Below are 11,797 nucleotides of genomic sequence, written 5' to 3'. Positions count from 1 at the left end.
ACACATATTTATCCCAGAAATTGTCCTTCTCTTCCTCACTTAACTCAACTTGTTGGGCGTATGCAGATATAACAGTCACCAGATTCTTGCCTTTTAGTAGCTTCAGACCATAATACTCTACTCAAATTCACCCTTTTCACCGAGTACTTTCTTCACCCACTATTCTACTGGACACAGTTTATCAGGGGGTGCAGGGAGAGGCAAGGCGACATGTACTGTATTCAACATATCTTTCTGCTCCATCACTAAACAAACCCATTGTGTACGGGGTCCCCTCTTAGCTGAATAAAGTCTCTCGTTAGCCAAATAGAATATTAAAAATGGCGTCCTTGTAGTGAAGGGCTAAAACAGTTCTGCTCAACCACTTAAAACACGTGTGTTTCATCACATAAATATCTACCCATTTAATCTATTTTTAAGAAGTAATGTAACTCGGTGTTGATGTATGGCGTTTTCTGACAATAACAGTGCGTGTGCTGGAAGGTTATTGTGCCTATGTTTACTATATTAACGTCACACTTTGGTGTCGCTAGAGGGCTTAAAGTAAAAATATGAGCGTGTTGAAAATGGATGAAAGTATAGAGTGACGCATAAGTCGCTTTACTTATAGTGATGGGGGGGGGGAACGGAAAGAAATTGTAAATATAGAAGAAAAAAAAGGTTACGCTGTATTAATCTACACCACGAAGATGCCGGAAAACCAGCTTTTTAAAGTGAGACAGATTGTAAGAGCATGGAAACACAGAAGAAGGCAGAGCATTCCACAGTTTGGAAAAGCCAGTGTGTTGTTGTACACACGGGGGTGGTTGGCGGCTGTTACGTTTTAAATGCAAGAAAGTGGTTTTCTTACCGTAGAACTCGGATACCTTCACACTGATTACTCACCCAGGAGATTATGGTGTATCACTCCTTAGAATTTCACTCTGCTTCCGGCATTCAATGCGTTGTGTACTTGATAAATGATGATTTAATGAATTCCATTAATTTCCAACATCCATCTAAGTTTTTTATTATACTTTGTCATAACCAGTCAGTTATTACCTTTGGTAATAATAATAATAATAATAATAATAATAATAAGGAAGGGATCACAGATACGGGCAGATAATTGCACTTAGGTTTATTTGGCACAATTCCATACACTGGACATATAATTTGCATGGATAGGTCAGTCACTCACATTCGCGCCACAGTACCGTAAGTTATAAGGGAGAGTTTGTCAACCTGGGGAATTAATCGTTTAGATCTATTAGGCCGGCCTGGAGTGCTCTTGTAGCAAACAAACCCTCACCATTGATCACTTCCTTCACAGGATGCATTAACTTTCGCTGGACTTGACAACGATCTCGGGGATTTGCACGCACAGACTCGTAACACTGGTAGGACTGTATGGTCCCTGTTCTAAGTCCGTGGAGCAGGAGGTCTACTCACACCCGAGGTCTAAAGCCCACTGACTAAAATGTGGTTTTTGAGGCGTGAAATGATGATCAGTTCAACACTGTCTCACTGGCCTCCCCTTATCGGCTGGCCGGGTACCTTATCTCTACCTAAACAAACTTTTGGGATGAGTTATACGGGAGGCCCAACGCAACCCATGACAGCGGCACTCCTAGTCGGGCGCCGGTAGCTAGTAGGTGGTCGGCAGTGGCGGGTGCGGTACGATCACCATGGTGTGTCGCAGGAATAATCGCAACGCAAAGAGCATAGCGTTGTGTACTATAATAATTGCTGCTATGTGCAAAAAGAAGAACCAAATGCAGAAAAGGGAATGGTGCAAAGAGTGGTTAGGTCAAAGAAAAGTATTGGGAAGTCATGCCACGATTTTACGCGAACTGCAAGATGGACATGAGCAAGACTTCACCAATTACATGAGAATGGACCCCAACACCTTTCACAAACTTCTAGCGAAAGTGGAACCATATATAAAAAAAACAGGATACCAATATGAGGGAGAGTATATCTGCAGAGGCTCGTCTAGAGGCAACGCTCGTATATCTTTCAACTGGGTGCACCTACACGTCACTACAGTATAGAACGAGGATATCAAAACAAAGTTTGTCTCGCATAATACCTGCAACTTGTCAAGCCATGTATGAAGTACTCAAGGAAGATTACTTGCAGGTGAGATTTGTAGTACATAAAAATTTATTGAATAATGTTAGAATTATGGCGAGACTGAGAAACTGACAACCAGGGTCAACTTCGTTTGTCTGGCAGAGTCGTCGCTCCATATCCGGCAGCAAACCACCAGGCAGGCGGACCATGATTTCGCTCAACGACGGGCACTCCGCTGGTTCGCCCGCCAAATTTGCCCGATAACGGGCATTTAGCACGTGCCCGCCGGGCGCTGCTCGATCGTGTGGACGGGCCTTAACATGTGTTCTTACAAGACAATACATGCAGATTGTTCTATTATTTTTAAAGGGAGAATAAAAGTTCCAGTATAGAGATGATTTTATTTTCAGTATTTTTTTTATGCATAAGCTGCAGGCAAGGATTTTTCTTATTGATATCAAAACAAAGTGAAAGCAAATCACAGGTGTAAATATAACACTATTAAAAACATGACGAATCTTGTAGGCAGGAGTAAGAGGGGTGATTGGTGAGTGCCATTACTCCGTAGTGTTCATCGTCATAGAATGAGTGTGTGGGGCACGGTACTCTGCCGCTCGACACCACATCGTACACACCAAACTCAAACCTACACACTCCAAAGTTCACGGAGGACGGTTGCCTTTTGATTGTGTGTAGTGAAGGTTTCTTGGACGATCTGTTGGAATTTACTCTTCTCCTCAGTGGTGCAACCGTTACATCCATTGGCGACGAGTTCCGGCAGTACACCTAGAGGGCGACAGTGTGCGTTATTGTAGTTTTAACCTTGAATAGCTGGTCACAAACACAGCAGTAAATAAGAGTATCGTTTATAGTACACACCAATCCTGACCCAGGACGGAACTGTTTGATAAGTTGGTATTAGTTACCAATCAAATTGAAGTTTGGAAACAAGAATTATAATGTCTGATAATCGCATGAATTGTACAACCTAAATGAAAGGTATGCAGTACATAAGGCTGTGAACTTCTTATTATATAGCTAAAGCGTTTAGTAGTAGTGTGGGTTACTGTGAACCATACCACTACCATCACCTACTGTAGCTTGTGTTTCCTTAAGACTATACCATTTATGGAGGTAACAGGAAGTGTATTAGTTTCCTCCATTGAGGAAACATATACCGGTAATTGAATCTTTTATTTCAAATATCTGCAGGTAACCTAAGGTGGCGGAGGTTGATTACTTACGTAGGAGTCCAATCATCTTTGCAGAACAGTCTTTCGTTGGCGAAAAGATTTTATTTTTCGTACAGAAAATTAGAGCATCGAGGCCTGCTGGGCTGGTCAGCTGCTGGATCTCATTCTGGCTGAGATTTCTTAGGATGTCATAATTTATTTGAGCAGTCACGACGACCACCATCGCCAGCAGCACACACACACTGGTCTTCCTGAAAAAACAAGAACACCGGTTATCTTTGCGTGTGTGATTAGGGGGAGTTATAAACAGTGGGTAATAAATTGTCTTCCAGCCATAGTGGAGGAAGATGGTGGTTGTGATGGTCAGGGTGGAGGAAGATGGTGGTTGTGATGGCCAGAGTGGAGGAAGATGGTGGTTGTGATGGCCAGGGTGGAGGAAGATGGTGGTTGTGATGGCCAGAGTGGAGGAAGATGGTGGGTGTGATGGCCAGGGTGGAGGAAGATGGTGGGTGTGATGGCCAGGGTGGAGGAAGATGGTGGGTGTGATGGCCAGGGTGGAGGAAGATGGTGGGTGTGATGGCCAGGGTGGAGGAAGATGATGGCCAGGGTGGAGGAAGATGGTGGTTGTGATGGCCAGAGTGGAGGAAGATGGTGGTTGTGATGGCCAGGGTGGAGGAAGATGGTGGTTGTGATGGCCAGGGTGGAGGAAGATGGTGGTTGTGATGGCCAGGGTGGAGGAAGATGGTGGTTGTGATGGGGGTGGAGGAAGATGGTGATGAAGGCCAGGGTGGAGGAAGATGGTGGTTGTGATGGCCAGGGTGGAGGAAGATGGTGGTTGTGATGGCCAGGTGGAGGAAGATGGTGGTTGTGATGGCCAGGGTGGAGGAAGATGGTGGTTGTGATGGCCAGGGTGGAGGAAGATGGTGGTTGTGATGGCCAGGGTGGAGGAAGATGGTGGTTGTGATGGCCAGGGTGGAGGAAGATGGTGGTTATGAAGGCCAGAGTGCCTCAGATATTATCCAAACAAGTAAGCAAACAAACAAGCAGGAAAGAAAACACAAACAAACAATCTGAACACCCACTGTGTACTCCTTTCGGGATCCATATTCTGGAGGCTCTACCTTCCCCCAGTTCCGAGACACACGGGGTGTTGACTAAGGTGGTGTTGACTGTGGTGGTGGTGGTGACTGGTGGTGGTGTTGACTAAGGTGGTGGTGTTGACTAAGGTGGTGATGTTGACTAAGGTGGTGGTGGTGACTGGTGGTGGTGGTGTCTGTGGTGGTGTGTTGACTAAGGTGGTGATGTTGACTAAGGTGGTGGTGGTGTTGACTGTGGTAGTGGTGGTGACTAAGGTGGTGTTGACTGTGGTGGTGGTGGTGACTGTGGTGGTGGTGTTGACTAAGGTGGTGATGTTGACTAAGGTGGTGGTGGTGACTGGTGGTGTCTGTGGTGGTGGTGGTGTTGACCGTGGTAGTGGTGGTGACTGTGGTAGTGGTGACTGGTGGTGGTGTTAACTGTGGTGGTGGTGGTGGTGACTGTGGTAGTGGTGGTGACTGTGGTGACTCAGGTGGTGGTGTTGACTAAGGTGATGGTGACTAAATTGGTGGTGGTTGTGACCAAATTGATGTGGTGGTGACTAAGGTGGTGGTGGTGGCACAAAAGTCTGAGATGAATGTGTAGATGTAAGATCACACACTACTTGACCACTGCTGTCAAAACACAAAATAACCTGGATCACACAAAAATTAACCCCGATTATTTTACAAGATGATTAAATAACCAAACGTTAACTGTGGGTTAGGTAAGATGAAATAAGCTGGGGCTAATCTACAGGTGATCCAATAACTTGTCGATACAACGTCAGAATCAGTCTTTTGAAATAAATGCGCATCTTAATAATTATAAACTCCAGCAAAGTCACCAGGGACGCCCAGTAGGTGAAGGTTGGGAGATTACTATTAAAGTTTAACCCAGATAAATCTCCCTGACCTTTGACTGTCACATCTGATCTACCCAGTCCACAAACTGTACAGCAATATATCTCTACCCTTTAGCGTCTCTCCCTCTCTCCAGACTGAACATAACATCACACAGACCATCTACACTGGTGGCATTTTAAACACCGTGGGAGTGCTGTCATTTACTCCGCCTAACGGTAACACAATAGAGGAGTTAGAATCAACAATTGAATCATTGGCCATACTCACAGCCCTGAAACTTGTTGAAGACACTGCCAGTCTCATCATCAGACTCCTTATCCTTTCTCTTGATACCCTGAACTCGTATTGTCACTATTGTCTCTGAAGCCAGACAAAAACATAACTAGTCTTGTTGACGGGGTAGCAGCATCAAGCCGCTGTGGATCCCCTCTCATATAGGCTTCGGTGAATATGATAACGAGTTAATGCCTTAGCTAAACTCGCGTCCAACACAGACACTGTTGAATACACTCTGGGTCTGTTAAACATAACCGTAACACTGTAATCAAGGTCGAACGAACTTGATGAATTTGAAGCAAGGAGACAAGTGCAAACAGGCACCAGTCAATCCATTGTCTATTATGATGATATGCTTCAAGTAAAATATGTCACAAGATCACTAGATTACAAGATGATGTAACCGTTAGACTAAGGTCAGGATAGAAGTACTGCCCCCGAGATATGCTAGGGATTGTCAGTTGATTGAACATGTCCAAAGGAGGGTCACCAAACGGGTGCTTGTACTCCGGCACCTCCGTTATCTAGAAAGATTAAAGCGCCTGCAACTGCCTAGCTTATACTACACACGGGCAAAGGGTGACCTAATTGAGGCGTATAAACATCTCGAAGGGCACTTCTCAGTCGAGTGTCCATACCTGGAGCTGGCTGACGCTCGCCCCACAAGGAGTCATAGCTCAAGGTTGAAGAAGTCACAGGTCCAGAAAACTGTGAGGGCAAACTTTTTCGGATTGGGAATTGTGTTCTCTGGAACAACCTGCTAGAGTGTGTTGTGACATCGAGTGTGAGCTCTTTCAAGACCAGACTTGACCAACACTAGAGCAGGTTTAGATACATCCAAGAACCATTACATGTTCAATACTTGCCAACAGTGCGTAACAGAGACGTGACCGACCGCCCAAACGGCTAACGAGCCGATCAGTGGTGAAGAGGATAAAAGTAAAGTTTAAGAAGATGTGGTCAAAACTAAATGTAAAGTGTGCGGCCAGACATATCGCCACACACTGAACTATACAAACAATGTACTGCAAATTTTCTAACATTGAAAGCCACAATATCCTAACCACTGAAATAACAATAAGTGACGGTGTGTGAGGGCGTTGGTCAACTCCCGGTGTAACATTTACTGTTTAGGTAAGGGCAAGCACAACCTATCACTCGACTTCCACGCTAACACGTCACACCTCAACCAAGAGTCAGAGAGGTGGTGTGTGTGTGTGATCTCTGTCGACATTATTGAACATGGATCTTGAGATGTTTCTAAACAACCTGTAAGTAGCGTCTCGGGCACCCCCCTAAACAATCATTATCTACCCATAAGAGGTTGAACATTTGGACACACGCCCTTGTCTTAATTAAACACAATTCACGTAACAAATAAAAATTTTCAGCGTGCCACCTTTGTTGATTTCGATAGTACGCGTCCCACGAGGCAGTCCAGTTGAAATAAATGTATATACAATAGATCCATCTGAGCCTGAAGGCCAATTATACTCTAGTATTGTACTCACATTTTTGCGATGATTGTGTAGACTTCAGTAAAGTGTGTACGGTTCGAGGACTGGACTGGTATTGGGGATTGCTGGCTCGGTTCGAGGTGTCGCGACGCTCTTATATACCCGAGACAGCGCGATCTTTCAGTTGCCAGCCCACGCGGATATACATCTTCAAGGACCGTACAACTACATTCCAAAATAGGGATTAATGTCTTATTTTACCACAAATTTAAGAAGTATCTTATTAATAGGAATGTACAGTATATAGTAAGTTTCCGGTGAGACTTTGCTGGACACCCTAATAATGAGTAGAATGAACGAACACTACTGTCACGTAATTCAGACGATGGCAACTGCTGGATTATGTTGCAACATCCACACAGGTCTATCTGTGTTGACCCCTACACTACTTGACTTACCTCTGCTGGCTTTGTCTGTCACTACGTGTCTTTTTCTGTGTAGCTACCTGTCTGTCCGTATATCTATCTGTCTGTCTGTGTATATATTTACCTTTTTGTCTGTTTGTCCGTCTGTCTGTGTCGTTATCTACCAGTTTGTGTCTATGCCCCTACCTGTCGTGTGTATATGTAATAATCATGTAAGAATAATAATAAATATTAATGGTTTATTGAGAAGAAAAAAAAAACATGGCAGCTAGAGGGCTGAAAATATACAGTTAATAGTGATGATGAAAATTTGGGAATGGATCACTTAATTGCCAAATAATATAAAAATAACATGAGTAAAAATATGATATATTAACAAGGGGGCGGGGGATTTAACGTGGAATTTAGCATAGTAACAAAAGTGGTTGGGACTGGACTGTTTTTATAGCAATCGGTATGTGCTCGTATCGACTGGATGCGGTTGTGTCGAATAGCTATTCTTGGACAAGGGCTCTCGGGTGGGAGCAGGAGCTGGTGTCGAGGATGGTGCAGAAGCTTCTCACCAAACTTATAGATGAGGTCCTGACGATCATCAAAGAGAGCTCAGAGGGTCAGGGTGTTGCCTGCCTGCATGTCTGTCTGTGTGTATCAGTCTGCTTGTGTCTGTGTACCTGCTTGTGTGTGTGTGTAATAATAATAATAATAATAATAATAATAATAATAATAATAATAATAATAATAATAATAATAATTAACGGTTTATTGAAAGAGCTTGGCAGCCAGAAGGCTGAAAATATACAGTTACATATTTGGGGAATGGGTTTCGAATTATAAATAATATACAAGTAACATAAGTGATACAAATAAGATATATAATAACTAGATGGGGAAAAGCTCAAACTACAGTGCATTTCAACATAGTGACAGTGCAAGAAGTAGTATTTACTGGGAGTGAATACACTGGTTTATTACAAGTTATTGATAATTTTTACAATGGTTGGGACTGGGCTGTTCTTATAGCTATCAGTTCGTTCATGTATGGGCTGGATGCGGTTGTGGTGTCGAACAGCAATTCTCGGGCTAGGGATCACAGGTGGTAGTAGGAGCCGGTGTCGAGGATGGTGTAAAGCTTCTTACCAAATTTGCAGATGAGGTCGTGGTGATGGTCAGTGAGAGTCGAAAGGGTCAGTGTGTTGAGCGCTTCTTGATATGTGGAGTAGGAAGGGGAGAGAATAATCTTGCATGCCCTCTTTTGCACTTTTTCTAGGTGTTTACGTTGTGTGGCATTTAGGGAGGAAGACCAGGTGGGGGAGGCATAGGTGAGCTTGGGTAGTATGAATGTTGTGTAAACACTGTGTGTGTGTGTGTATATCTCTTGCTGTATTTCAATGTCTATATGTTAGTACCCCTCTCTGTTTGTATCTGCCTGTAAATCTGTTTGTCTTCTATTTTACCTTTCTGTCCTGTTTATGAAAATTTTGACTTAAAAACCATGTCATTGATATGTTGCCTCTGAAACCTAATTAGAAACCCTAGTCACTTGACTCTTGAACCTAATTCTTCCATGCCAAATATATATTTATTTAAATATTTTATTTATTTTTACTAATAAATACGATCATGTCTGGGTTGGACTTGGTAACAGACACGATCCTGAGGGTAAACTGTGGGAGGGTTAAAAAAGGTGAATCCCTTGACCGTTTTATGAAAGTAGGCCGTGTTTGTCCTGTGCTTCCTAAAAGTAACACTGCGTCTTCCCGATTTTTTATTTTTATTTATTTATTTTGAGAGAGAGAGAGAGAGAGAGAGAGAGAGAGAGAGAGCGAGAGAGAGAGAGTGAGTTTCCCTAAATTCAGTGGGTCAGCTTTGATACGTGAGTAAATATTAAGTGAAGACGACAGTCAATGTCTTCTACATTTTAGATCATTCAATATAATAATGTCACTAGTATATACTGATATAAATAATAGTATTTCTGTTTTTATTGATAATGTAATTTTTACCCATATTATGAAAAATAGCTTATATACCCTTGCTAGTAAAGGTAAGAACAGTCACCAGCCTCGACGTCAACTAAATTTCCTGTAGGTATCTTGAAACCGTCCCTCTACAAAAACTCGTGGGAGACTTATTTGACTCATTTCAAGGCCAACAAGTGTTGGTTGAGGGAAGAAAGGCGCACCCGCAGCCGCCCCTCTCCTGTTTGCCTGGTTGACTCCCTCTCTCACCAAGGAAGTGATCATCTTAACAAAGCAATAGTAATGATAACATTTTATTATTGGATGGTCTAATAACAGGAAGAATTCTGACTAGAGATTACCCCTATCCTTTTGTATTTGTAACAACTGATTTTTTGTGTGTGTACCATCTGGACAGTGTTGTGAGTGTGAATCAGTTCCAAAATTACAGTGGTGGACGCCAGTTTCATCATCCCAGAGCTCTTCAATACACAACTGCAAACGGATAAGAGTTACCGGCTTATGGAGGGTTCCTTTTGTACGGACGTATCGAACAACAGTTTATATTAAAAGAATACCAGGGATGAATCATTGCCCATTGCTTAAATGATATTAATGTGTATATCCTGAAGAGAAAGTCAAAGACATTTATACCATGTATCCCACACCCAGATAAACGTTAGGTACACTACACTACCTACAGCTTGTATAAGTAAATGATCATATATCCATAAACCCAAATCGGGCCTGTCTTACCAGGAGTCATACACTGAGGTGGATGTGTACGGGAACTAGAATATAAGAGGAAGTTCATGAAGTCGCGGTAGTTCCTTCTTCCTCACTAAGTTACAGGTGAAGGTAAGGCTCTCTCTCCTTCCCTTCCCCCTTCTCTCCCTCCACCATTTCCTCTCCTGTCGTACCTCCTGGCTGTTTACTTCCTTATACGTATCTTCTGTTCAATAAACCTCAAAAGTTATATAGATAGTTATTCTTTAGAAGATTAATCCCGAAAACTTTATAAACCTCACCTGACCCACAACGTCTGGTGGTGACACGACTCATATGATGGACCCCCCCCTTTGTTCTCTCGTGTGTGTGTGTGTGAGACTATGAACAGCACCTAGGGGCAGGGCGCTGAGTGGCTCGCTGACCTTCACTGAAGCATAGTATTCGTGGTCCTTCAGCGTGTTATTACGGTTGATTATGGTCACTTGATAAGTTAGGTAAGACGTCAACTAGAAGTTTCAAACCCGTAGACAAGTTATAGTGGAATAAAGTTAACGAGAGTTAAGTAGACAGATAACAATTAATTATGGTGGAAGGTAGGTAAAACTAACACTGATAGTTTTCTTATTATACTTAAAATGATTATTTATACAAGACCTAGACGCAGTCATAACTTAACATAAGGATCTTTACCGGATAATCACACATGATCAGGTAGGGTTAACATAAGTAAGACCACATAAGACTGACTGAGGTAGTACCTGCATATTAGCACCCAGATAATGATTCACTTCAATTCTAATGATATTCCCACTTATTTGACGACAGTATCATATACATTAGGTATAAAAGTAAATGACATTATGTGAGGCACGTTTTGTTTCGTCACTGGTTGATCGGCGTTTCTCAGTACACTGATATAACTAAGGCTGGACAAGACCTCTAAGACAAAGTTTGAGAGATAGACCTAAGGTGTTAGATGAGCCGATTAATTGTGTTGTCTGGGCAAGTATGTTTACTCCCAGCCAATCTTACCTTTGCACTGTTACTATGTTGAAATGCCCTGTAGTATAACCTTCTCCCCACCTTGTTATTATATATCATATTTATTTCACTTATGTTACGTGTATATTATCAATCAAGTGATCCATTTTCCAATTATGTAACTTTTTTTTTTCCCTTTGGCTGCCATGTTCTTTCAATAAACCTTTGATTATTATTACTTAGGCCAGCGGGGACCATAGCACCGGAGAGATGAACCCTCGACAAAGGTATTTTTTATCGTAAGCCAGAAAGGTGGGAGAGTGAATGTGCTCCTCCGCCATGCATGGGCTTATAAAACCTCGTATGGGCCAGGTTGTCGGCTTTCCGCGAGTAGGTTCGTGTGCCAGTGGAATTTTCGTGAGCGACATGATGATGCTGAGTGTGCATAATTACTATTACAGAGGGTGTCCTGCTGTCTACCCACCACCCACTAACCCACCACTCACAAGTGCCCTGATCATGTATATTCTGACACACAAGTATGATGATTATACCCAGAGGTCTGTCCCCACACACTTGGATTACGCAGTTCAATTCTGGTAACCGTATTACAGAATGGATATAGAATCCTTGGAAAGAATTCAGAGGAGAATGACAAGACTAACCCCGGGCATTAGGAACCTTGAGTACAGAGACAGGTTAAAGCATCTTAATTTGCACTCCCTCCAGAGACGTAGAGTGAGGGGCGACATGATCGAGGTGTATAAATGGAAGTCAGGGCTT

General features: G+C 42.8%; 1 protein-coding gene across 1 annotated transcript; it reads right to left on the bottom strand.

Moving 5' to 3' along the window:
- Positions 1-2,442: 2,442 nt before the first annotated feature.
- Positions 2,443-11,461, bottom strand: LOC121862487. Its single transcript, XM_042360791.1, has 4 exons — positions 11,373-11,461; positions 6,976-7,146; positions 3,300-3,499; positions 2,443-2,841 (listed from the first exon to the last, which is right to left on the bottom strand). Exons 1-4 carry the CDS (start codon positions 11,459-11,461, stop codon positions 2,702-2,704), a joined length of 600 nt encoding a protein of 199 aa, XP_042216725.1. The 3' UTR covers positions 2,443-2,701.
- Positions 11,462-11,797: the final 336 nt, after the last annotated feature.

Source organism: Homarus americanus, unplaced genomic scaffold (genome assembly GCF_018991925.1).
Source record: "Homarus americanus isolate GMGI-L3 unplaced genomic scaffold, GMGI_Hamer_2.0 scaffold31037, whole genome shotgun sequence".
NCBI lineage: Eukaryota > Metazoa > Arthropoda > Malacostraca > Decapoda > Nephropidae > Homarus > Homarus americanus.
This window is presented reverse-complemented; position numbering and strand designations above follow the sequence as displayed.

Coding starts and splice junctions, on each gene's coding strand:
- LOC121862487 (XM_042360791.1), bottom strand. CDS start 11,461: ATGCACACTCAGCATCATCATGTCGCTCACGAAAATTCCACTGGCACA. Junction 7,147..11,372: donor GACAACCTGGCCCATACGAG/GTTTTATAAGCC, acceptor TTTGGAATGTAG/TTGTACGGTCCTTGAAGATG. Junction 2,842..3,299: donor AAAGATGATTGGACTCCTAC/GTAAGTAATCAA, acceptor GTCGCCCTCTAG/GTGTACTGCCGGAACTCGTC.